Source organism: Ursus maritimus, unplaced genomic scaffold (genome assembly GCF_017311325.1).
Source record: "Ursus maritimus isolate PB19 unplaced genomic scaffold, ASM1731132v1 scaffold_13, whole genome shotgun sequence".
NCBI lineage: Eukaryota > Metazoa > Chordata > Mammalia > Carnivora > Ursidae > Ursus > Ursus maritimus.
This window is the reverse complement of record NW_024423675.1, coordinates 69,208,730-69,231,308: the sequence shown is the minus strand read 5'-3', so window position 1 is coordinate 69,231,308 and position 22,579 is coordinate 69,208,730. Positions and strand designations below refer to the sequence as shown.

Genomic DNA, 22,579 nt, shown 5'->3' with positions numbered 1-22,579 from the left:
TGGATTGCCTGCACACAGATGTCAGATGATTTGCTCAGCAGGTGAGCACCAGCCCCTTGTGATGCAGTGGAGGGCAGCCCCTCGCGACGTCACCCGTCTCTTGTCCACTTCGAGACTCACGTGCCTCTTTCTGGAGCACAAGATTTGGTAAGATGGAAATACAGGGCTCTTGGCAGGGAGAAGAGGGAAGGTGTGGGGTTGGCCGCGATGGGCCTCGCCTCCACGACACGCATGCAGCTTTGGCTTCTTCTGGTAGCAAGGGGCCCCTGTCCCCAGCAGCGGCACGTGGCAGGTCCATGTCTTCCTCGCCTCACAGCTGCTGGGGTGGCCCAGGGATCAGAAACCCGCTGGGGGGCCACTTGGAGACCTGGCCAGGGAAGGAAGCTGAGCGCGGCGGGTGAGATGCGAGAGGATACGCCGCTAAGAACAAGGGGACGCATCTACGAAGCTGTGAGGCTCAGGACAAGAGTGAACGTGGCTTCTAATCCATGGGTCGTGAAAGCCCATCTGAAAGGATAGGAATGACATGGTCTCTCCACCCTCCTGCGTTCTGTAAACTCCATTTTTATGCCCAGATTTTCATGAGCTGGACCTTGGTGTCCAGGAAGACCCTCTTCGTCCTCCGTGGCTCAGCCAAGGAATAGCCTTAACGCTCACTCTTTCTCACGTGGCTGTCAAAGTGTTAATAAATGGAAAAAGTGCCCAACACCTCCTTGTAAGTAAGTTAAAATTTCCAGCCGACCTTTATGAGTCTTTCGTCTGCGTGTGAAAACCGAAAAAAAAGCCTTTGCTTCTTTAACGTGTCTTTATTTGTTCTTATTTTATTGTGAATGAGTAATTCCCGCAATTTTCCACCAAGCCTCCTCCAGTTTCTCCTCATCCTCTTAAAAATGGAGAAAAAATATCAACTGAATTAAATAAATATCCTAATAAAAATCTCACTAAGAATTCTGCCAAGTGTGGCACAATTAGGACCGTTTAGTTCTTGCCTGGCACACGCCTCCTGCCACGTCCAGCATCCTATCCGTTTTCCTCGTCAGAAAAGTCCAAGCATCCCGCTTTTCACAAGTCTGCAACGCGCCCCCTCACTTTCAGGAAAGACGCACATTAGAAGCCGTTTTCACTAACCGAAGGCGATCTGCAGACGGTGAGGTGAGAAAAAGGAGACACGTACCGGCAGTGCCCGGCGATGGTGGACAACGGACTTGCTAGCTGGCACGGAGGCCACGTTCAATGAGCACGAGCTCGTGCCCCAGGGGCCACAGCAGCATCTCGGTCTCCAGCCCCCAGAGCGCCGGGCCGGGTCTGTGCACATCGGGCTTTATCTCCACGTATTTTGTGTATCTGTTAGCAATATGTGTCTCCGGGTATCAATCAGAAAAGCCTAAGACAGGTGAGTTATTGGGGTCTGGGAACGCTCAAAAATTCTTCCACATAAATTAATAGTAACGGCTTCTTCACACCATTTGGACTTACAGACGATTTCTGGTGGGCAGAGCTGAACTAAATAGAAGTCTCATTGAGGACATGTCCTTGTGACCTTCAGGGCCTCAGGTAATTCCCTGAACACCCCTACCCCCCCCCCCCGCCCCGTCCTGGGATTCCTGCCTCACCAAGTCCTTTAGGAATGAAAATACATGTGTGATTTTAACTGAGTTTTCACTCATAGCATCCTCTCCTAAACCTGGATTTAAGGGCCCATTTCTTCATCATACACCCTACAAAATGCAATTTGCTTTTAAAGGTTTAGTAATCCTATTCACCTACAGATTTAATTTCATATTGAATTATCAAGCTCACTGGTCAAAAAAACAAAATAAAGTAGCTCGAGTCTCTCTCCCAAGCACTGGGACTCATCCCCTGCCACACCCAGAAATCCAAACCCAAACTTCACACCTGAGTTGACAAGCATGAATGGTTTACTGTGATGCCATCAGACAGCTCTTTACAGCAAAACAAAGTCCCATCTCACACACAGCGCACGCTGCTCCATCCTGGCCCGGCCTCTTAACAGGCAGGTGGCAGGAAGCCTCTCTGAGCGGCCACTGAGCGTGGACAGTGCTGGGCAGACAAGCCCCCATGGACAAGAGCACACGTGGCGATCCCGAGCTCACCACATCTGCAGGGGTAGAGGGCTGCCCGTCTAAAATGAAAGAACTTGTTTCAGCTAAAATTGGGAGATGCTTGTCTGTGAATTTGGTATTGGATCCGACCCAAAAATCATGAAGTCGATGTTTTTAATGGGTGAAATATTGACGTCTCATATTATCTTTGAAAGAGCCTTGAAGGCTGTGGGGTCCACTGTGGAAGAAAGGTAAACAGTGGTTTTCTGGGGTCCCGCAGTCCCTGCTCAGGAGCTAGGCTCAGGGTCCAGTCGCCTTTTGTTCAATGGAGTACAGCACCCTGGCGTTGCATTTGCTTCAGGCGTGGGATACCGTGAACCCACAGCTCTGCACGGCACTCGGGGCTCAGCACGCAGTGTGGCCACCATCTGCCAGTAAACACCAGCGCAGAATTTCTGACCATGCTCCCTATGCGGACGCCTTATCCCTGTGACTTCTTTATTTTGTGTTGGAAGCTTGTGCGTCTTAATCCCTTTATCTGCTTCACCCGTCCCCACTCACCTCTGCTCTGGTGACCAGATCGTTCTCTGTATTTAAGTCTGGTGTTTTGTTTGTCTCTTCTTTGTTTCTTAAATCACACATATGAGTAAAATCATATGGTATTTGTCGTTCTCTGTCTGCCTTATTTCACTTAACATCATAAATATATAAAGAACTTACACAACTCAACACCAGAAAAACAATCTGATTAAAACTGGGCAAAGGACCTGAACAGACATTTTTCCAAAGAAGAGCTACAGATGGCCAACAGACACGGGAAGATGGTCAAGAGTTGGCCAGGATGCAGAGAAAGGGGAGCCTTCCTGCACTCTTGGTGGGAATGCAAACTGGTGCAGCCAGTCTGGAGAACAGTGGGGAGGGTCCTCCCAAAGTTAAACATAGAACCACCCTGTGGCCCACCAATTGCACTACTGCGTATTTACCCAAACAAAACGAAAACACTGAAACACTAATTTGAAAGGATACATGCACCCCTATGTTTACTGCATTATCTACAATAGCCAAGACGTGGATGCAGCCCGCGTGCCCACCCACAGAAGACTGGGTGAGGAAGAGGTGCACGCATGTACACACACACACGTGCAGACACATATATACACATGCACTCACACACGCACACACACATGCACACACACCCACACACGTGCACACACATACACACATGCATGCAGTCACATGCACACAGTCACATGCAGTCACACACGCACACACACATACACGCACATGCACACACACGCTCACGCACACACATGCACACACACGCACTCACGCGCACACACACACACACATACACACAGTGGAACATTACTCAGCCATAAAAAGGATGCTCTCTTGCCATTTGCATACAGATAGACTTAGAGAGTCTAATTACCTTTTGAAAAATATCTTAAGCTATGCTCAGGGCAACATAAGGATCATTTTATGCTACCTCAGAAAATCATAATTAACTTTGAAAAAAATTAAAATAGTGCTAAAACATTACTTAAAAAATGCATGGGCGCTTTAAGGGTTTCTAACTGAATCAAAGATTCCTTGACACCCGCAATCACTGGGGGCCTCAGGAGAGGAGATTTTTGTGTCTGTAGACCTGAAAAGACGCTGTGCTGCGTCTGGCCGCCTCTCGGGGTCTCTGCGGGGGAGGGGCCCCCGTCGCTGGCAGGTGCCGCATCTTGTCCCTGCAGTCGGTGTGTGTGTGACGTCTGGGGGCCGTAGGGGCTCGGGGTGGGTCTGTCAGTCTCGTCACGGTGCCACAGGTGCCACCCAGACAGAGGAGAAGAAGACGTGCCTTCCTCCTTTCACCTGGCGGCACGCCCGTGGAGGCCCAGCAGGAGTGACAGGCTCTGATCCATCAGGCCATCCTCCCCCACGTTGGACCCCCAGGTACCAGAGACTCACACTGCCCACCCTTCCAATGAGCAAAACCACCCGCTGAGTGTAAGCCAGGCTATCACTCAGGACAGAACAGCCCAAGGCTTCGAGGAGGACAAGAAACGGCCGAGTGTCCTTCACTGACAAACTGTCTCCCGCGTGCCAGCACCTCCTGTGTGCTCCATGCGGCTCCAGCTGGAGGGGCCCCAATGGCTCCGCCCCACCTCTCGGAGGCCACGAGGGCGTAGACACCTGCACATGTACCTCGGATGCCACGGGGACATGTAACGGTAGGCCAGGCCCGCAGACGGGAGCCCAGGACAGCCTCTCTAAGAAGCTACGTCCTGGGGGGCACACGGGGCTGGCGGGTCGGTGAAGAAGCAGCCCCGGGCTCGGAGAGCCCTGCATCTGGGGCACAGTGGCAGAGGGCACGGGTGAGGGCCACGGGAGGCCCGGCGGAGGGAGGGCGCAGGCAGCTGGGGTGCGTGGGCTGGATGTAGGAAGGGATGTGAGGGGAAGATGCTGGACAGAATGAAACAACGCACATCTGTGGACAGGAAGGGATGATTTAATGCCTTTGCCGGGGCGGCTGGGGGGCTCAGTCGGTGAAGTGTCTGCCTTCGGCTCGGGTCGTGATCCCAGGGTCCTGGGATGGAGCCCCGCATCAGGCTCCCTGCTCAGCGGGGAGCCTGCTTCTCCCACCTCCTCCCCTCCCCCTGCTTGTGCTCTCTCTCTGTCAAATAAATACAAATTAAACCTTTAAAATTTCTACCATACTAGGTTTTTCTGTCAGGATGCAATGACAGGTCCCATAAGGAAACTTACGGAATAAAAGACCCCAAATAATGACCCAGGTCTCAACAGGGGACCGATTAGGCTGGATTAGGGACTGATTAGGCCGACCTCCCTGGATAGTGAGATGCTGTCAGCGGCTGAGAGCTGCGGAAGGTCCTAACTGCTCCAGGGATGGCAGGAATAAGCATCTGACAGTCAACAAGCCCTTGAAACAAGTGTGAGAGTTATCAGCGTGGCTCGGAAAATAAAGGCCCTCGCTGGCTGGGACTTAACCCCTGGAAATGAACACTGTATCTTTTAAGAAGAAAACGCATCAGCCTGAATGTGGCTCGAGTGTGCGCCCACAGGGCTGCCACCGTGCTGTTTTGGAAGTAGCTTCCTCCTCTAAACCAAGAACAGGCTCTATCTTGGAGTCAGTTCAAGACCTACTTGTTCTTTCCCTAATAAGGATAATTATCTCCGAAAAATCAAAATGACGAAGTGGTCCCGAGCAGTACCGAGCTGACCATTACACGGTTTGCATAAAGTGGCTTGTGTGCCTGGAGTCTCTGGTTTTTAGTTAAGGTGCAGGCGAGGAGGGGCTTCTCTGCCGGGACAGCCTAGTAGTCATGCTCCCGGGTGTGCCGAGGGAGTGGGATCTCCAGCTCCGGGGACGCCTCCTCCCCACCTGCTCCCGGACTCCCTGGACCACACTTGCGACCGCAGAACAGCCAACGAGATGCCCCTTGTGCTTCTCAGGGGGACAAGCAGCTGCTCCCACAGCCAAACAACCACTCCCATCTTTAGATCAAGAGCCTGGCCTGGTATTCAATACACTGGATCCGCCGTGCAAAAAGCTTCGTAACAAGCGCGGCCCCGCTAGGACAAAACAGGGAACTGTCCTGTCACAGCACCTTTTACTAACGGGTATCATACCGTATGTGCGAAAACCACACACAGCTCGACCCAGAAGTAATGCAGTTCTGTATCATCAGAAAACGTTAAGAGTCTTGGACCCTTAGAGCCAAGGAACAGATCGACATTCGTGCGACATGATGAAGACCAGCTAAAAACATCCACTGAGGGCTCTCCGTGCACCAAGCACCCGCCAGATTCATTATCCCTGTGAAGGAAAGTCTTGTCCACCACTGGTAAAGCCTGGCTTCTAAAAGCAAGAGGTTACACCAGATGACGGAGGGCGAGAACTCCTCTGGTCCAAGAACATCAGGGAGCACGCAATTCAGCTGCTCACTGAGTTCCTTTTAAGGGTAAGACATCTTGTATACAAAAGGTGCTTAACTAGGAATGCGCATGGGTGCTTGGGTTGCTCCCTTATGATCTGTCTCCCTCTCTCCCGTCCCAAGATGCAAGAAGGAGCCCGGGCCGCGAGACGCACAGTGCGCTGACCACACAGAGAGCTTCACGGTGTGACAAAAACCACGTCTCCCACAGGCTTCTTGAACCTGCGTCTAAAGGAAGTCAGTGGGGAGACCCATAGCTGGGAGACGCCCCGCACGCGAACATCTCAGAAGCAGCAAAGGGTGCCAGGTAGAGCGGTCTTCAGGTAGGAAAGCTGCCTTAGTCCTGCCCTTGCTCTGCCTCTGTCTTGGCTACTTTCACTCCCAGTGTTGCTGAACGGACCGGGACACGTCTGGGTGATATCCTAGTCCTTCCTATCTTCGTTCATAAACGGGAAAACATCTTTACTCAGAAATTAAAACCCTCTTTATTGATACTAATGCAAATAAAGCAAGAACCTCACTTTTCTAAGCGGAATTTATCCGGACTTGGTATGAGCCCAAGATCCAACACGTGCCCTGAGCTAATGAGAGAACGGTTTTCACAGTCTCTCAGGCATTGGCGAAACACATGCAATCTGGAGATATTTAAAAGAAAAAAGAAAGAAAACCAAAATGAAATAAAATAGCGAGTAGCTTTGAAGCATCTTACTGATGCCATCAAATTCACCCCATGATGTCAGAGCTCTGTCTCTAAACTCCTTGGTCTCACGAGATGAGCCAAACTGCGGGACCCTTGCCTGCCTGGCCGGCCAGGCCACCACGCTCAACGCCGACACTTTTAATCCCACGTAAATTCCTGGAGGGACGCGGGGTCCACCAAAGGCTTTAGGTTGAACTCTTGAAGTCATTATTTTGGTGTGTCATAAACACTTACATGCTTTTTGATGAAAGACAACATCCGTACACCATTTTCTGTGAATGTATTTTTAATTAATTACAAGATTAAACTCACTGCCTCTATTTAATTTGAAATACTTCTTTGTAATTAAACTCACTTGATACCAAGACTGAGCTCATGTTTTATTAAAACCTAAACTTCAGCTCCTTGAACTGTTGATTCAATTCAAAAGGAATGCCAGAAAAGGACATCTGAATAACTGCTCTCTTTTAGGGAAAAGAATTAAAGGATCCTTTTGGTTTAGAAGTTCTGATTTTAGGGGACCTTGTTTGCTTCTCTGGAAGGCTGGGTCTTAGACCTGGCACTTGAGCATTGCTGGCCACAGGTGAAGCCGACCTGCGCAGGTCCTGTGTGTGCTCCCCGGGGCCCCCGCACGTCTGAGGACCTCAGGCCCTTGGGGAGGAGGGTCTCTGGTCGACTGCTCTGAGGCCGCCAGCCTTGCCCACTGGGAACAGAGCTGGAGAAACTCCTTCTCATTCTAAGCCTAAAGAACGCACAGAATGGTGGTAGATGTCCCTACTCACCTTGGAGCTGACGGCCCTTGTACAAATCCCTTGTTCTGGTTGGGTGAGCCCTGGCTGTGTTATCACACTTCGGCTGTTCGTACCTAAGAGGAATGGAAGAAAGGGAAATGCATTTGACACTTGGAAGAGGAGGCTTTCTTCCGTTTCTCAGGTGCTCATGCGAGCCACCTGCCCTCAGCCCACAGCACATCTGTGCATCGACTTCTGACTTACGACCCCTTACGACCTTTGTGACAATTGCTATAACAAGATTATTTTTCACAGTCAATGGGGAAGGGCACATTGCAGAAGGCTCTGCCTCTCCATCCAGTTTCAGAGAGAGACACACACACACAGAGCGGAGGAGTATGCTACGTGGCGCCCCGCATTGAGTGAACAGAAACTGTGGAGAAGTCCTGACAGGTGGGTCCTGACATGGGAGCAGGAGGCGTGGGTGCTGCTGACGCCCCCGTCATGACAGTGGGCACCGTGGTGATTCTGGAGCTGACGGGACCCAGGGCCTCGTCCCTGACGGGCTTCCCAAGCCGGCCCAGGTCCCCACCGGGTGCTCTTGGACAGCTCTTCAAAACGCCTGTGGTCTGGGCACTGGGTACCACAGACAGGGGAGACCCGGGTCATGTGGAGAACCCCCCCACCCAGTGGGGACACTGACAGAGAGAACCCGCCGCCCCCGGCACCTCATGTAGTTGATGGGTGGACAGTGTGAGCCAGTGGGGAGGGGTGCAGGTGGAATGTTCTGGACTGAAGGCCTGCTGATTTCCAGGAAGAGAACCAGGTTCCTTGGCTCCTCACCACACATTCTGCCCCATCTTCCTTTCTCATGCCCCAAGAAAGGGCTGGGAGCTCACAATTACTTCATAGGTGTCATTTCAGACTCCTATCGTTCCTTACTTTTTGTTTCCCCATCACAGGAAATAAAAGAGAATGAAATGTCTCCCCGAGGGACACACTTGAAGTGTCCTTCCCCGGTGGCCAGTCCTGCAGTGGCTAGTCCTGGCAGGGCTGGCCGGGGGCGAGCCAGGGATGCACATGCCCCTCCTGGCCCTCACACCCAGAGTTGCCCCTTCGATGACAGAGAACTTAACACCCACTCCCTAAATGTAATACAGCTTTTTGAAACATTGTTTTTGAAACTTAAGAGTCCCTGACACAGTCCAGCAACTACTTAAGCTATCGTATTTTAACCAAAAGCCACGAACTCATATTCTTTTGAAATGCAACAGGGTTTAGTACAGACGGCGGAGGAACCACAGTCATGAGAATGTGAGCAAGGGGTGAGGGGACCACGCCTCAACCAGGGTGACTCCTGTCCCACCTGGAACTGTAGCAGGGAGACGGATAAGCACCAAGCATTTGCCAAGAGAAGAGGAGTAAAAGCAGCCAGCTCGCGGAGGGGTCGCTCCTATTTTCACAGACACATGCTAGATGTGGTCAGTGTCTGTGCGGTTGGAACAGGTTGGAATTGGTACCTATGTTAGAAGTGGCATCTTTCACAGTTGATGGCCCGTGACGTGTGAGCTGTAAAAAGACAAGTAGGTGTCCCAGCTCCTGATGGATGAGGTGGAAACACAAGTATCCGGCCATTCTTGGGGATGCCCTGTTTGCAGGACTATCAGCGGGCACCTGGGGATGGCCACGGGCAGCTCTGTTGGGTGAGAAGCTGAACTAGTAACATGAACTCTGCATGGAGCCTCCAAAATGCTGGAAGTCCGCACCGGCATCCTTTGTGTGGGTGATAAGAGAGCCTATTGTTTCTAAACCTCTGTTCTGAATCCTTAACTCCGCAGCAACCTGGAAGCTAGCCACACTGGTCATTCTGGTTTTGTTCCACATTTGACCTGCAGATGCCTTAAGAATCCTAGCACTATGCTGATATTAAAAAATGTATATTTAAATGACAGTATCCTGTCACTTTTCAAAAACACTGGGAAATGTCTTAACTTGCAGAAATGGCGATCTCAAGAAATAGAATAAATGCCTTTAAAGCCTCCAATTAAAAAAAATTCAGATTCAGTGTTGACATTCATCACATTCTTTTCAATAATGTTTAACTTATTTGTATGAAAAAAATGAACATCTCTTGACTGTCTGCTTGCCCATCAGATACCAGACTTTCTGCCACAGAGAAATGTGATTTCACACCCACAGGGCCACATCCACATGGCCAGTGAGAGAGAGGGTCTCTGGAGTCAGGGGACGGGGCAGCCCTGATGGGAGGTAAGAACAGCCTGAAGCCAATAGCAGATGGGTGAACGCTTCATCAGCCATCAAGAACGTGAAAGAAGAATCTCTGTTCTGGGCACGAATGCAGCAGCTGGCCATCAGCCTGCTCGTCGCTTAATCTGATAGCCCACTCCTGCTCTCCCCGCGACTCAGCAGCGCTCAGGTCGGAACCTGCCCCTCTGCCCCCAGGCCCTATTCTGCCATGCACAGCACAGGCTCACCCAGGTGCCTGGGCTCCAGCCCGCAGGAAATCTGTACACTGCGGCCAAGATGTCAGTTCTGACATGAAGCAGCAGGAGGACCAGGACGCGCTTCTGCATCTGCTCCAGCCCATGTCTGCTTCTACCCAGATGATCGCCCCAATTAGAAACCCCATGAGAAAGAAGCTGTGTCCACCCTGGCCGGCAAACAGTGTCGGGTTATTGTCCTCAGCTCAGTCTACCACAAAATCCATGCCTTTTAATTATCTTGCTCGGTGACATGAGGGAAAGGGAGTTGGCTTATTATGACCATGCATTTTATATTTATGGCTCCTTTCTGTCTTGGATTTTTAAATTATTCTTCCCCGTCGGCAAATATAAATAGGATAACTGAGGGAGAAAACCTGAATCGCCTACCCAAATATAAAGCAAAACTATAACGCAACTCCCTGGAACTGCTTATTTCAGCAAATCGTAAGAAAGTAGCATGAATGCGACAGAGGGTATTTCAACAGTAATGCAGAGGACTTCCTGACACTGAGCTGGTCAGTCACAGAGAACCAGGGGTCGGTGTGGGCTGATAAAGCTGGCCAGCAGCTTTCCAGATATCCCTTCATGTTGATAATTTTGACTGATTTCCCCACATCCACGTCTCCCTAGAAATCAATTTAAACTAATCCCATTTTTCTTGCCAGGACGGGTGTAGCCATGGTCATTTAACCCAATTCTGGCCCATAATCCATGCATTACATTTGCTAGGGGAATTTAGGGAAGGTTGTTTGGCTTCCTAAGACAGAGAGAGATGGGTGGTGTATCCTCTGAGCACTGTGGTGTCTGGGTGAGATCCTGGATCTCTGCAGCCAACCTGTGATAATGAGAAGAGTCTGTCCAAGGGCAAAGACAACTGTGTCCTTGGTGACGTCACCAAATCACAGTGTCAGCTGAAATGGCGCTTTCTCCATCTCTGTAATTCTTACGTGTGGTCATATAGTCCCTTGTTTATGCCTGCTTGTCAGACTTACCACTGTTAGAAATGAAAAACGTCCTAATCGATACACCCCACCTTTGGGCCAAAACACCTGGGTTCTGCCTCCGGGGCCTCCACCGTGCAGGGCAGCGCTCACTCGCTCTGTCTGGACTGCGCTCCCACAGCACCTTCAGGACTTGACTCCAGCACCAGCTCTCTAGGCAGCGCCCTGCCCTTTCAGTTCGAGCTGAACCTCGCCAGCACGCCTCCTATTTCTGGTTTAGTTTCCTCCGGAGCACTCGTCACTCGCCAGCACGTTGGCGAATGGATATTCGCCAGCACGAAGGGATATCTGGAAAGCTATCTGGCTCACCTACTTCCATGCTTTGCTATAGTCTGTTCCCTCCATTGGAACATAAGCCCCATGGAAGCATGGATTCTGGTCCACTTTGTTTCCTGTACATCCCCTGCCCCTAGAACAGCGGGCACAGCAGTGAAGGCGCTGGGGAGTGGCCCCGTCCCACGCCTGGTGCCACGTGATGTGCGGCACAATGGCCCTTCCTCTGCGAGCAGATGGCCCGGTCCAGGGGAAAGTCTGGCCAATTCGAGTGAGGGGAGGCCCCTGAGGGTCTATGGGGAAGGCTGTCCTTGCTGTCAGAACGAGTCCCAACTATGTCGGGTGATGCTTCTAGCAACCTCGTCAGGGATAAGGCACAAAGCTGGCCCATAAGTCTAAGACGGCCAAGCAGGAAGAACCAAAAAAGTGGCTGATTAAAGTATGTCCTCGAATTCCTGAGATATCCCAACTTCCTTCACCTCTGAGGTGTGTGACTTGCCAAGATTTGAGCTGGTGGATGTGAGGGCTTCCCTTTTGCTGCAATGGGAAGTGGTGCCACTTGCTCCTTCCCTGACATTCCCCAAGCAGCAGAGAAAGCCCTTGAGAGAGGAGACCTGCTCTGCTGGTCAACGCTCTTTCCTCAGTCCCTAGAATAGTGATGGGCTATTGCTGACCATCGGCATTTGGGAAGGAAGGAAGGAAGGAAGGAAGGAAGGAAGGAAGGAAGGAAGGGTAGATAGATGAAATGCTGCTTCCTACGGCTTCTCAAAAAACAGTCCTCCCTATACACATGTGCACAGAAACCTAAACAAACTGTTCATACCAAAACCTTAAAAAGATCTGTGTTCTTTTCAAGCTGTGCAGAGCACACCTGTGCGGAACAATGTCCAGCAGCACCCCTGCAGTGGCCGGACCTCAGCCTCCGGCCTGAACTCCCTCGTCTGGAGTCCGCTCTGCCCCGCTGCTTCTGTGAGCACGGCGTGGAAGGCACGCCACCTTCCACTGTGGCCAGCGTGAGCGACATGATGGCCACCAGCTTTAATACGATTGCATTAGCCCAATTTCGAAGCAGGATCCCAAGGACACTGGTTTTATCGGATGAGCCCAATGGGGGCCAGGTGTGTGTGGAGTCCATGGGGACGAGACGTTTATTCACCGGTCACCTGGACTTGGCTGCCTGGAAGCTACCGTGGAGGCTTTCCTCCTCGAAATGTCTCATGATCACACTTGAAAAACTGGGGGAAATAATTGAGCAAGTGTCAAAATGCCTGTGCCCAGGTGCTGGAGAGGAAAACAGGGGCTACATGGGATAACTTCTGAGAGACAATATTTTTTGTCCATTTGTAAATTATTTTTATATAAATCTATGAACAAAGATCAATTCCTGTAACAAAGAACTGCAAACTCGTCTTCACTCCTGTTTACACAAATTTCGTGAGCACGTCGTGTGCTTTGCGTGGGATGATGCAACCCTTTGCTCCAACTCACACAAAACAGGAGTGAGTAATTTTTTTGTATCTCAGACCCTTGCACAGCGATTGTTGCTCTCGCCTTGAGCACATTCTCTTTATGTTTATGCTACAGAAAGCCACTTCAGGCAATCCGTTCTTTCAGCCTGTGGAACGCTTGGCTCCCTTTGCCAAAACCAGAAGCACGAGGAAGTTGCGGATGGTGCCTGAGTGCCCACCATGCCGGATCCCAGAGCCGGTTTTCACCATCCAGCCTGCGTGCGTAACGACATCACGTAAAGACCTCAGCCTTCACGGCTCCTGCTGTCACTCACGCAGGCAGCTCCCGGCGACCATCAGAGAGACGGTTTCCTCCAGCTTCTGGCGGCCAGAGCCGTCGGTTTCTGCAGGCTTGCCGTACAGGGAGGTGAGCCCATGGCTGGCACGGTCCAGCAGCCAAGCGAGATCTGGGCGCCGGGCATCCACGCCAGCGGCACCCACGGGGGCCTGCCTTCCCCGTCTCCTCCCTCCCCGGACCATGGGAGCAGCTTTACCTGGTGGACGTGCCGGGGATGGGGCGCCCAGTGTCCACCAGGACGCACCAGCAGTAGCCGGTGGAGGGGTGACACTGCACTGGCTTGTAGAGGCCGCCGTGGGCGCACTCGGGGATCACCACGTTGTCGTTCTTGGGCTGCCTGGCCTCTTCCAGGGCCGACTGCTGCTCCTGGTCACACGAGGACACTAGGGGAGGAAAGACAGGTGTGAGCACACAGCGCATAGGCAGCCCCACGCGGAGCCCCTGAGGGTGTGACTGGAAGGCTGCAGGGAACCAGGAAGGAAGGGGCAGACAGTTCTGGAGGGACTCAGGGCACGGCCGGCCCATCACCCCTGTGGCCACTCCTGTTACAGGTGGGGTGGCTCTGGACACAGGACTGGACTGCATGAAAATCAGGACAACAGCAGTCTGGGTGGTAGGCACCGAGGCCACTTGTAAGCATTTTCAAACATCCTCTTGCCATCAGTGCTGGACCGAGAATCATTTTCTACTTCTTTCCATTTTGTCACCAACTTTTATCGAAGATGGTGCTGCAGCAAAGGGAGTGAAAGCCTATGTGTCCGGCTTATTTCTGAGCACAGTGGAGCCCCGTCTCAGCGGACCGTGAACCTGGGGCCCCCGGCGGAAACAGCCCCCATGCGTGTGTGTAGCGTGCAATCACGGAGGGACAGCTGCTGTTGACGATGACAGACACAGTCTAACAGCCTCTAACACTCATGCAGCAGAACAGCCGCTACTTAGAGTTTCCACACGCTAGAGCTGCCCTCGTTCGTTTCACGGGTTTTCTCGTTTAGCCACTTGGCAGATGAGAAGACAGAGGAAGGTACAAGTCACATGGGGAAGGCCAGGCAGTTAGGAAGGGGCTGGCCCAGGACGCAGATCCGGGCCTGTCGGATTCAGAAGCACATGGGCTGACAGCTCGCCAGCCCGTGCCCCGCTGCCTCTGGGCAGACGGAAATCTCACGCCATCTGTATAACGCTGGTCTAAGTAAGCACCTGCCAAACGGTACGGAGGTTCCTCAAAAAGTTAAATATGGAGCTACCCTACTACCCAGCAACTGCACCGCTGGGTGTTAACCCAAAGACTATAGAAACACCTGCTCGAGGACACCTGCGCCCCGATGCTCACAGCAGCATCATCAACAACAGCCAAACTGTGGAGCGAGCCCAAACGTCATCGACTGATGGATGGACACAGAAGACGTGGTGTACGCACAATGGAATATTATTCAGCCACAAAAAAGAATGATATCTTTTTGCTGTGTTTGCAATGATATGGATGGAGCTAGAGAGTCTGATGCTGAATGAAGTCAGTCAGAGAAAGACAAGTACCAGACGACCCCACTCATAAGTGGAATTTAAGAAACAAAACAGATAAACATAATGGGGAAAAGTGAGAGAGAGAGAGAGAGAAACCAAGCTGCGGACTCTGAACTACTGAGAACACATGCTGGCGACCAGAGGGGAGGTGGGTGGGGGGATGGGGAACAGGTGACGGGGACGAAGGAGGGCACTTGTGATGAGCACCGGGTGATGCATGGAAGTGAGGAATCACTAGACTGCACACCTGGCACTAATGTAGCACTGTATGTTAACTGACTGGAATTTAATTAAAATTTGGAGATAAAAAAGAAAACTCTAGAAGTAAGCAAATCTCATGGGGTATTCACACTCTAGCATCACAACAAAGGGAGTCCTGTCTACTCAGGAGTCCTCCGATGGTAATGAAGTTGAGTCAAATACAGTAAAACGTGGAGAATACTTTATCCTTCACTACAAAGTCACACGTGGTTTAAAATGTAGTTCAGAAATAGCGTATTCCAAATGTTCCTCTTCCGGATCCTTCCAGCCTAAATACATGACAGTAAAAATTAACACTGGCAAATTAAATCACCCTCCCCACATATTTTAAAGAAAATGTGGGCCCTTGTCTCAGGTTTGTCTTTGGAGTGGGGTTTCTCCCGGTGTGGCCTGTGACCACTGAGCAGGAAGCAGGTCGAATGAGAAACCTGAGCCACGGCCACTCACCCTCTGACCCCAGGAGGCTTGAGGTCAAGGCTAATCACAGAGCTGCCATGTCTCGGGGGCAGGGGTGGTCAGCCCCCCAGTCACGGAGGAGCTGCAGAGAACTGAGCCCTGCGTTCACGGTCATGCGCGCGGCTGACCACAGAGCGGCTCCCCACCCCAGGCCCCACACACCCAAGAGCACACCCGCCCTCACCCAGAGCTGTCGTGTGGCGTCTGGAAATGACATTCTTTTGCTTTCACATTTCTCCTTACAAAGGAAAAGAAAAGAATGCACTGAGTGAATATATTTGATATAAAACTCTCTATAGCAGTTTTCTGCTTATGCAACGATTTTCTGCAACTTACGCTTCAGTCTGCTTTGGGACTAGCTAGCTACTACGTGCAGGGATTTTATGACTGTAAATGTGACATCAGACAGGTGGAACCACCGAGCAGCTGAGGAGTGCGCTCCTGCGTCGGTGCCGGAGGCTGGAGGCTGGGCCGAGTGCCTGAGGAAGACGGGCACCTGCCTCGGTCCCCGCCACGAGCTGGACGGTTAGACGTGCACAGTTTGACATATGGACCGTGTTTCAGAACTGTTAGCTTTTATTTCCACTATCCCCCCAATGCTAAAAGAGTGGCTGGCATATAACAGGCACTCAGTAAATTTCTTTTTAGATAATAAACCATGGTTATGATATTAATAGTTGGAAAACTATCCAGATTTTAGGCTCTCTAGCAACTCCATGTACTACATGAGGGTAACCATACACGGAATTCTGTGATTAACCCCTTACTGACATTACCAAATGCTATTAGATTTTTTTTTAAACCATGTAAATTCCCGTGTATGTACTAGAAAAACATAGAAATGTTGCCTTTTAGGTCCTCCTCTGTGTTCTACTCAAAAAGTATGTTCCCTCCCGTAGCCTCCTGGACTGAACACAGCCTCCTTCCCAGACGAGGGAGACTGAAGCTTAATTAATCACCATATCTACCCAGATCCACAGTTTGTAGGATAATCACAGAACCCACGAATCATCCATATGTCACAGTAGGTGCCAAATCATTTTCATGGATAAGAGAGAGAAGGAAGAAATCGGCCCTTGGGTGCACAGCACAGCTCGCGTTCCTAGCGGCACGTGCCCTGGTCGCCGCACAGAAAGCCCCGTGTGGACAGCTGTCCCGGTGGCCAGGGCTCCAGGCCGGCACCGAACAGCCGGGAGGCCTGAGGCCAGTCTGCAGAGTCCTGCGCTGGGTCCAGCCGTGCCCACTCGGGTGCTGTCTGCCTGGCACATAAATATTGAGGAGGCTGCTGGGTGGTCTCTGGGGCCGTCCAGACCACGGAACCCACTCCGGGACCCCGGGGAGCAGCCATCTGAGCTCCACTCTGTGAGGCCTCCAAGTATTTCCAATAAATTCCCTGTGGCTTTAGTCACCCAGAATCTGATTTTTTTTTTTTGTCTGTAAGTGAAGAACTTAAACAACAGGGTTCTGATCCTTGAACAGTCCGACCTTAGGGCTGGCATTTGGTTTTGATTTCTGCAGTAACACTCATGATCCGTGGGTCCGACACACCCTGCTTGAAGACCCTCTCTGTGTCAGGCACTGTTCCAGCTGCTGGCGAGACAGCCCATGTCGGCGACTTCTAAATACACAAAAACGATCAGTGGCCACTCCATTGCTTATACAGCACCACCTGATTCTTTTATAATTTTAATTTGTGCCTTTTGAGTTCTGTCCTATTCTGTATACTCGAGATTTTGCTCATCTGATACACAGATGCATAAATAAAATCCAACCATGCATGACGTGGTTATTGTAAAGAAGCCTTCACTCCGACTCCGGCTTGGAAATTGTCAAGAAGAAAATGACGGTGACTTGACTTCTTGCTGCGTTGTCTGGTAAGTCACCGTAGGTCACGAGAAGTCACCGAGGAAAGCAGAGTGGAGCCACATCTCCGAGGCAACTAGGTGCTGCTTTTCAGAAACCCGTAGTCAGCCCAAGACTAAATGGACTTAGACCCTCGGGAGAATCAGCGAGTGCCGAGGACTGCTTTTCCAGCAGGCACCCCCCGAAAACGCACCGCTCGCTGTAGCATCCACTTGGTTCCTTTTCAGAAATTTTATTAGTGAACGGAATTTATGGTGTGATTATCTGGGCACAAAATACTCCCCACGCTCCGTCCAAGGACATACTGTATCTATAGAAATGGTTCTGGGAAATTCCTGAAATGTCCCTTTTGAGTATTTTATTTCATATTTGCAGATTCATTATAAGCAAAATAAGATTAAGTCAACAATCTCATAAAATTTGCCAAGAATGTTGTAAAATATAGAAGATATTATAGCTGGATCAGAAGAAATTTCATGCTTGTTTGCATAAACACCCTGGTTGGTTAGAAATGTTAACTGAGGCAATTTTATTTGGTAAATTTGGTTCCACGGGGGGAATTCAATCTCAGGGAAATGCAGTTGTGTTTCCTGTTAGTGAGGGCCATCAGGGAGGAAGAAGACCTCCAGACAAACCACTGAGGACCCCTGAGAACAGAGGCTACACAGAAGCATGATTTCTGCGTTGGAAAGTGGAGCCCCCAACGAGACGGCCCCAGACCCAGGGAACCTGACCACTGGTTCCACACCAGTCACGCTGGGGCCACGGGAAGATGCATAATCACCCATTGCTCCCTGAGGGACATCAGGCACTCACAAATGGAGGGGAATGGGGAGCAAAGCAAAGTAAGTCATATTTCACCACAATTCCGAAGCTTTCAGTCACTGAGACACATCGGAGCACGGCTGCAAAAGGGACAGGTCTTGAGGAAGGTCCAGACACATGTTGATAAGACCCCACAAAACATTAGAGAAGGACACAGGGAAGAGGGACCGTTTCTGGAGAGAACAGAGCAGTGAGGATGGAAACAAGGAAACGCGGGAGGAGAGCCTGGCCTGAGGAATGTGGTGACCAGGTGAAGGCCCTCGAGCGTGACATAGAGGTGTCAGTGCCTGCAGCCGGCCAGACCCGTCAGGTTATAGAGGCCACTGAACTTGGGGTTTTAAAACAGTGATATTATTAGAAGTTAGATTGAACCCATTCCAAAAAATGGCCATCAATGGCAAAAAAATAAAGTTTGGGATTCTGGAAAATCATTCAGCAAGAAAATAAAATAATTAATGCCTACAAAATTCAGAGTATAATACCCAGTTTGATCCATTAGACACAAATATTTCAGTTTTCTTTCCTATTCGGCAGGGCTTTACTGCTGTAATTTACTCTTACACTAAATGTTGAGGAGCTAACGTATGAAGGAAGACAGATCGAAAAAGAAAAAAAATGAATAGAAGGAATTTTGATGTGAGGTCACAGAAAGGGCCAAGGAGGTATGATGCGTCAGAAGTCACTGAATCTGTCCAAGAGAAACTGCCCAGAGTCCCTGTTTGGGAAATGTCCCCAGGGGAAAAGAAAAGCTGAGATGTTATTTAGAACTGATGGTTGGTTAAATGTGTATTTTTCTAATTAAACTGGTGGGGAAAAGAGCCTTGGGGGTAAATGAGGCTCCTGTTCCCGCAGAACCAGAAAGTGAGTAGAAGCCTCCCGGCACAGCTATGGGGGGGCAGGGACAGAACAGGATGGTGGTTCTGAGCCCCTGCGGTGTCATCAGGGAAAACGTCAGGTTCTGGAGTCGGAGTCAGGCTCTCAGCCTTCCTGGGTCCCTCAATCTCTCGTCTCACCAACTTCAGCAAAGGTCAAATCCCATGTCCTCATGTACGCCCACCCTGCCTGTCTCCCAGGATGACCGACTGAGTCAGTCACACATACAAAGTGATAGGCTCCATACGAACTTAAGTATTACTAACATCGAGCCCAAGATTTACATAACCCACGAGGCAGAGACACAAGGATTAAAAAGAACAAGACTCACAGCCCAAAAGAAAATTTAGATGCATCAATACCATGCATGTAGGCTTTTTTTAAATCACATACTCAAGCATCAGACTGGGGAAATACTAGATTTTTCTGTAACTGGTGGATTCATCGATGCCCACGTTCACATTACATTATCCTACTAATGGCCTGGTGCACCAAGTAATGATACATAACGAAGCCTCACATTATTGGTAGGAGTTGAAACAGCTGATGGCATTTCTGCTACACGTTCTTCACTTTCTGTGTCTGGCCATTGAGGCACGTACTCCGCTCTCAGTGTCACATACGCAGTTCGTCATGCCGCCAAATCCCAGCATTCTCTACAGAAGAGCAGCCTTGCATTCAGTTTATCAGGTCCGTTCTCATCCAGGCCACTGGCTTTCAGCAATCCAGATGGTTCTGCTCTTGTCATGGCTTCACTGGCTGCCCTGCTGACACCTTGAGCCCATGCGGAAATGCGTTAACCCTTCAACACAATTGCGATGATTGCACTGAACTTCCTCCCTAGCTCACTCCACTTACTCTTGCACAGGTCCGAGCAGGTGTGCTCTCCCTGGCTGCACGAGCTTGCCAATGCGTGTGGCTGAGATGCCCCGTTCTGGGCAGACTCCTGAGAAGCACTTTGGAGACAGTCCGCCTCAACAGTTTCCCGTTACAATAGAAGTACAACCCCAGTTTGTTTCTATAAATTTTAATTTCTACGATCACATAACAACTCTGTATTTTTAGAAAACTACCTCTGTAAATTCGGTTGGATTAAAAAAAGAGTTAATTTTAAAAATTATTTTATTTTCCAAACTAGCAATTGATTTTGGTGACTTAAAATGTGTCTGACAGTGTGTTCAAATAATCTGACAACCAAAGGAAAATTAGATTATAACAAAGAGCTGCAGGACATTTATGAACTTCAAGGGGGAAAAAAAACCTCTTAATTGACGATCTCATTAACTGTATACCACTTGATTTTAAATATGATGATGCCCAAAGCATTTTAAAAAAATCACATCCATTCGAAAAAAAACAACAAAAAAGAGACCTTTGGGTTTGGCCCCATTTTAAGAACATGCAGGCTGCATATGTAAGTTCTTCTGGCTACTTCACCTTCGAAGAGTTGCACATTAATATTTAGGGTTTCATTGTTCACTTTCCAAGAGGCACAGAATCCTGAAAATGTCCTTTAAAAACTAAAATACTTCAAACTGTGTCTTTGCCCGTCCCCATACCCACCAGCGTAGACACAGAATTCTGACACCAGCAGCTCATCACGAGGTTCTAGTTACTTCTTCTTGACTCTGTTTTTCCCTTGTTCCATTCTTAGTTATCTGTACACTGTGCAAGGGCTCCACGCCTGGTCCCAAATCCTCCACAGCAGGGTTGCTATTGCTTGTGTTGTTGCGGAGAGTGCTGCCCAGCTGTTGGCTGGTCGGTTGGTATTGTTGTTTTCCGTAAAGGGACCCTGTGTCCCTTTATCCACGCAATAATCTGCTCTTGGTACATTTTGTTTTCCAAGACATACCTTGTTATTAAAGAATTGCGTAAAATTGTTATTTAACCCTATATAACCAATACCCTTAGAGTTCTTCAGAAACTATTTGCAGGTATTGAAAATGTGCCTATCCATTACCCTAATAGTTCTAGCTCATTGTATTTACATGAACTCATATCTAATTTATACTGACAGATTCTATATTCTATGTACTCTCATCTGATTTATTTCTATAAATGAAAGGGCATTCAACAAATTTAATATTCAAAGTCAGCATTGTTACTTAAATCTCTGGTAATCCTTCCAAAAATACGGCAGGCTGCACAATGTGAAATGGAGATTAAACAAGATAAGGAGAAACACAGCATCAAGATTCAGTTTAGTCTGACCTGGCTTAGGGAAGTCAGGTAAATTACAGGAATCATTTGCCAGACGGTACCATACCCGTGTAACTCCTCGTAAGATGGTCAGCGGGGCTAATGGAAAAATACATGAGAATGTTTAGAAAGAAGGATAAGGTGTCTTTTAAAATTGAGGGGACTATTTAAAAAACTAGAAATAATCTTCAGTAACTCTGTTTGATATTTTAATAACATTATGCCCTACAAAATGTTTTTAGTTATAGTAAAACTACCCATTTTTATTTTTTTTATAAAAATGTGGAGTTTATTTTTTTTAATGTTTTTTTATTACATTATGTTAGTCACCATACAGTACATCCCTGGTTTTTGATGTAAAGTTCGATGATTCATTAGTTGCGTATAACACCCAGTGCACCATGCAATACGTGCCCCCTTACTACCCATCACCAGCCTATCCCATTCCCCTACCCCCCTCCCCTCTGAAGCCCTCAGTTTGTTTCTCAGAGTCCATAGTCTCTCATGCTTCATTCCCCCTTCTGATTACTCCCCCCTTTCTTTATCCCTTTCTTCTCCTACCAATCTTCCTACCCATTTTTAGACAAAGAGATTTAGGTGTTCACTTTTATTAAGGTGAACCACTTTGTCAATTAAATGGCAAAACTCCCAGAAAACTGGTATTAGAAGAAAACCTTCTCTATCTGCTAAAAAGCATATATTTTAAAAACCCACAGCTAACATCAGATATAATGATAAAAGACTGGATGCTTTCACTCTAAGATTGGGAACAGTCTCACCACTTCTATTTGTCATTACACTGGATATCCTAGGCAAGGCATTAAAGTAAGAAATAGAAACACATAAAGATGGGAAAGAAAAATGCAGAACTTTCTTTAATCACATGTGACAGAATTACGCATGTAAGAATAATCTAAGACATCTACAAAGAAAATACTTCTAGAATTAATAAGTGAACATAGCAAAGTCTCAATGTTTAGTGTCAGTCTACAAAAGCACCTATAATTCTATGTAGTAGCAGTGAATAACTAGAAGATAAAATTTTTTAAATGGCATCTCTGATAACATCAAAAACATCAAATAAACGTATGAAAAGATGTGCAAGACATTGAAAAAGCATTGCTGAGGAAAATGAAAGGAAGAGAACACAAGTGAAAAGAGATGTACCATGTTCATAGATCAGAAGTCTCAGTGATGTTATAATGTTCATTCTTCCCAAATTGCTCTGTGGTTTCAACGCAATTTCTACGAAAGTCCTAGGAAACTCTGGGCGCCTGGGTGGCTCAGTTGGTTAAGACTCTGCCTTCCGCTCAGGTCATGATCCCAGGGTCCTGGGATCGAGTCCCACACTGGGCTCCCTGCTCAGTGGGGAACCTGCTTCTTCCTTTCCCTCTGCCCCTCCCCCTGCTTGTGCACTCGCTCTCTCTCTCGCTCTTGCTCTTGTTCTCTCTCAAATAAATAAATAAAGTCATTTTTAAAAAAGTCCTAGGAAGCTCTTTTGTGGAAATTGACATTTTCATTCTAAAATGTACATGGAAAATCAAAAGACCTGAAGTATCCAA

The 22,579-nt window shown here is 48.9% G+C and overlaps 1 protein-coding gene across 3 annotated transcripts in view; it reads right to left on the bottom strand.

Moving 5' to 3' along the window:
- The window catches only part of SMOC2 (SPARC related modular calcium binding 2), a 155,574-nt gene that overhangs the window by 29,976 nt on the left and 103,019 nt on the right, over positions 1-22,579 (bottom strand). For all 3 annotated transcript variants that reach the window (XM_040628071.1, XM_040628072.1, XM_040628073.1), the window contains exons 8-9: positions 13,219-13,405; positions 7,490-7,572 (exon numbers count right to left, since the gene is read on the bottom strand). In XM_040628071.1, the coding sequence (XP_040484005.1) occupies positions 7,490-7,572; positions 13,219-13,405 (270 nt within the window). The remainder of the gene's footprint in view (positions 1-7,489; positions 7,573-13,218; positions 13,406-22,579) is intronic.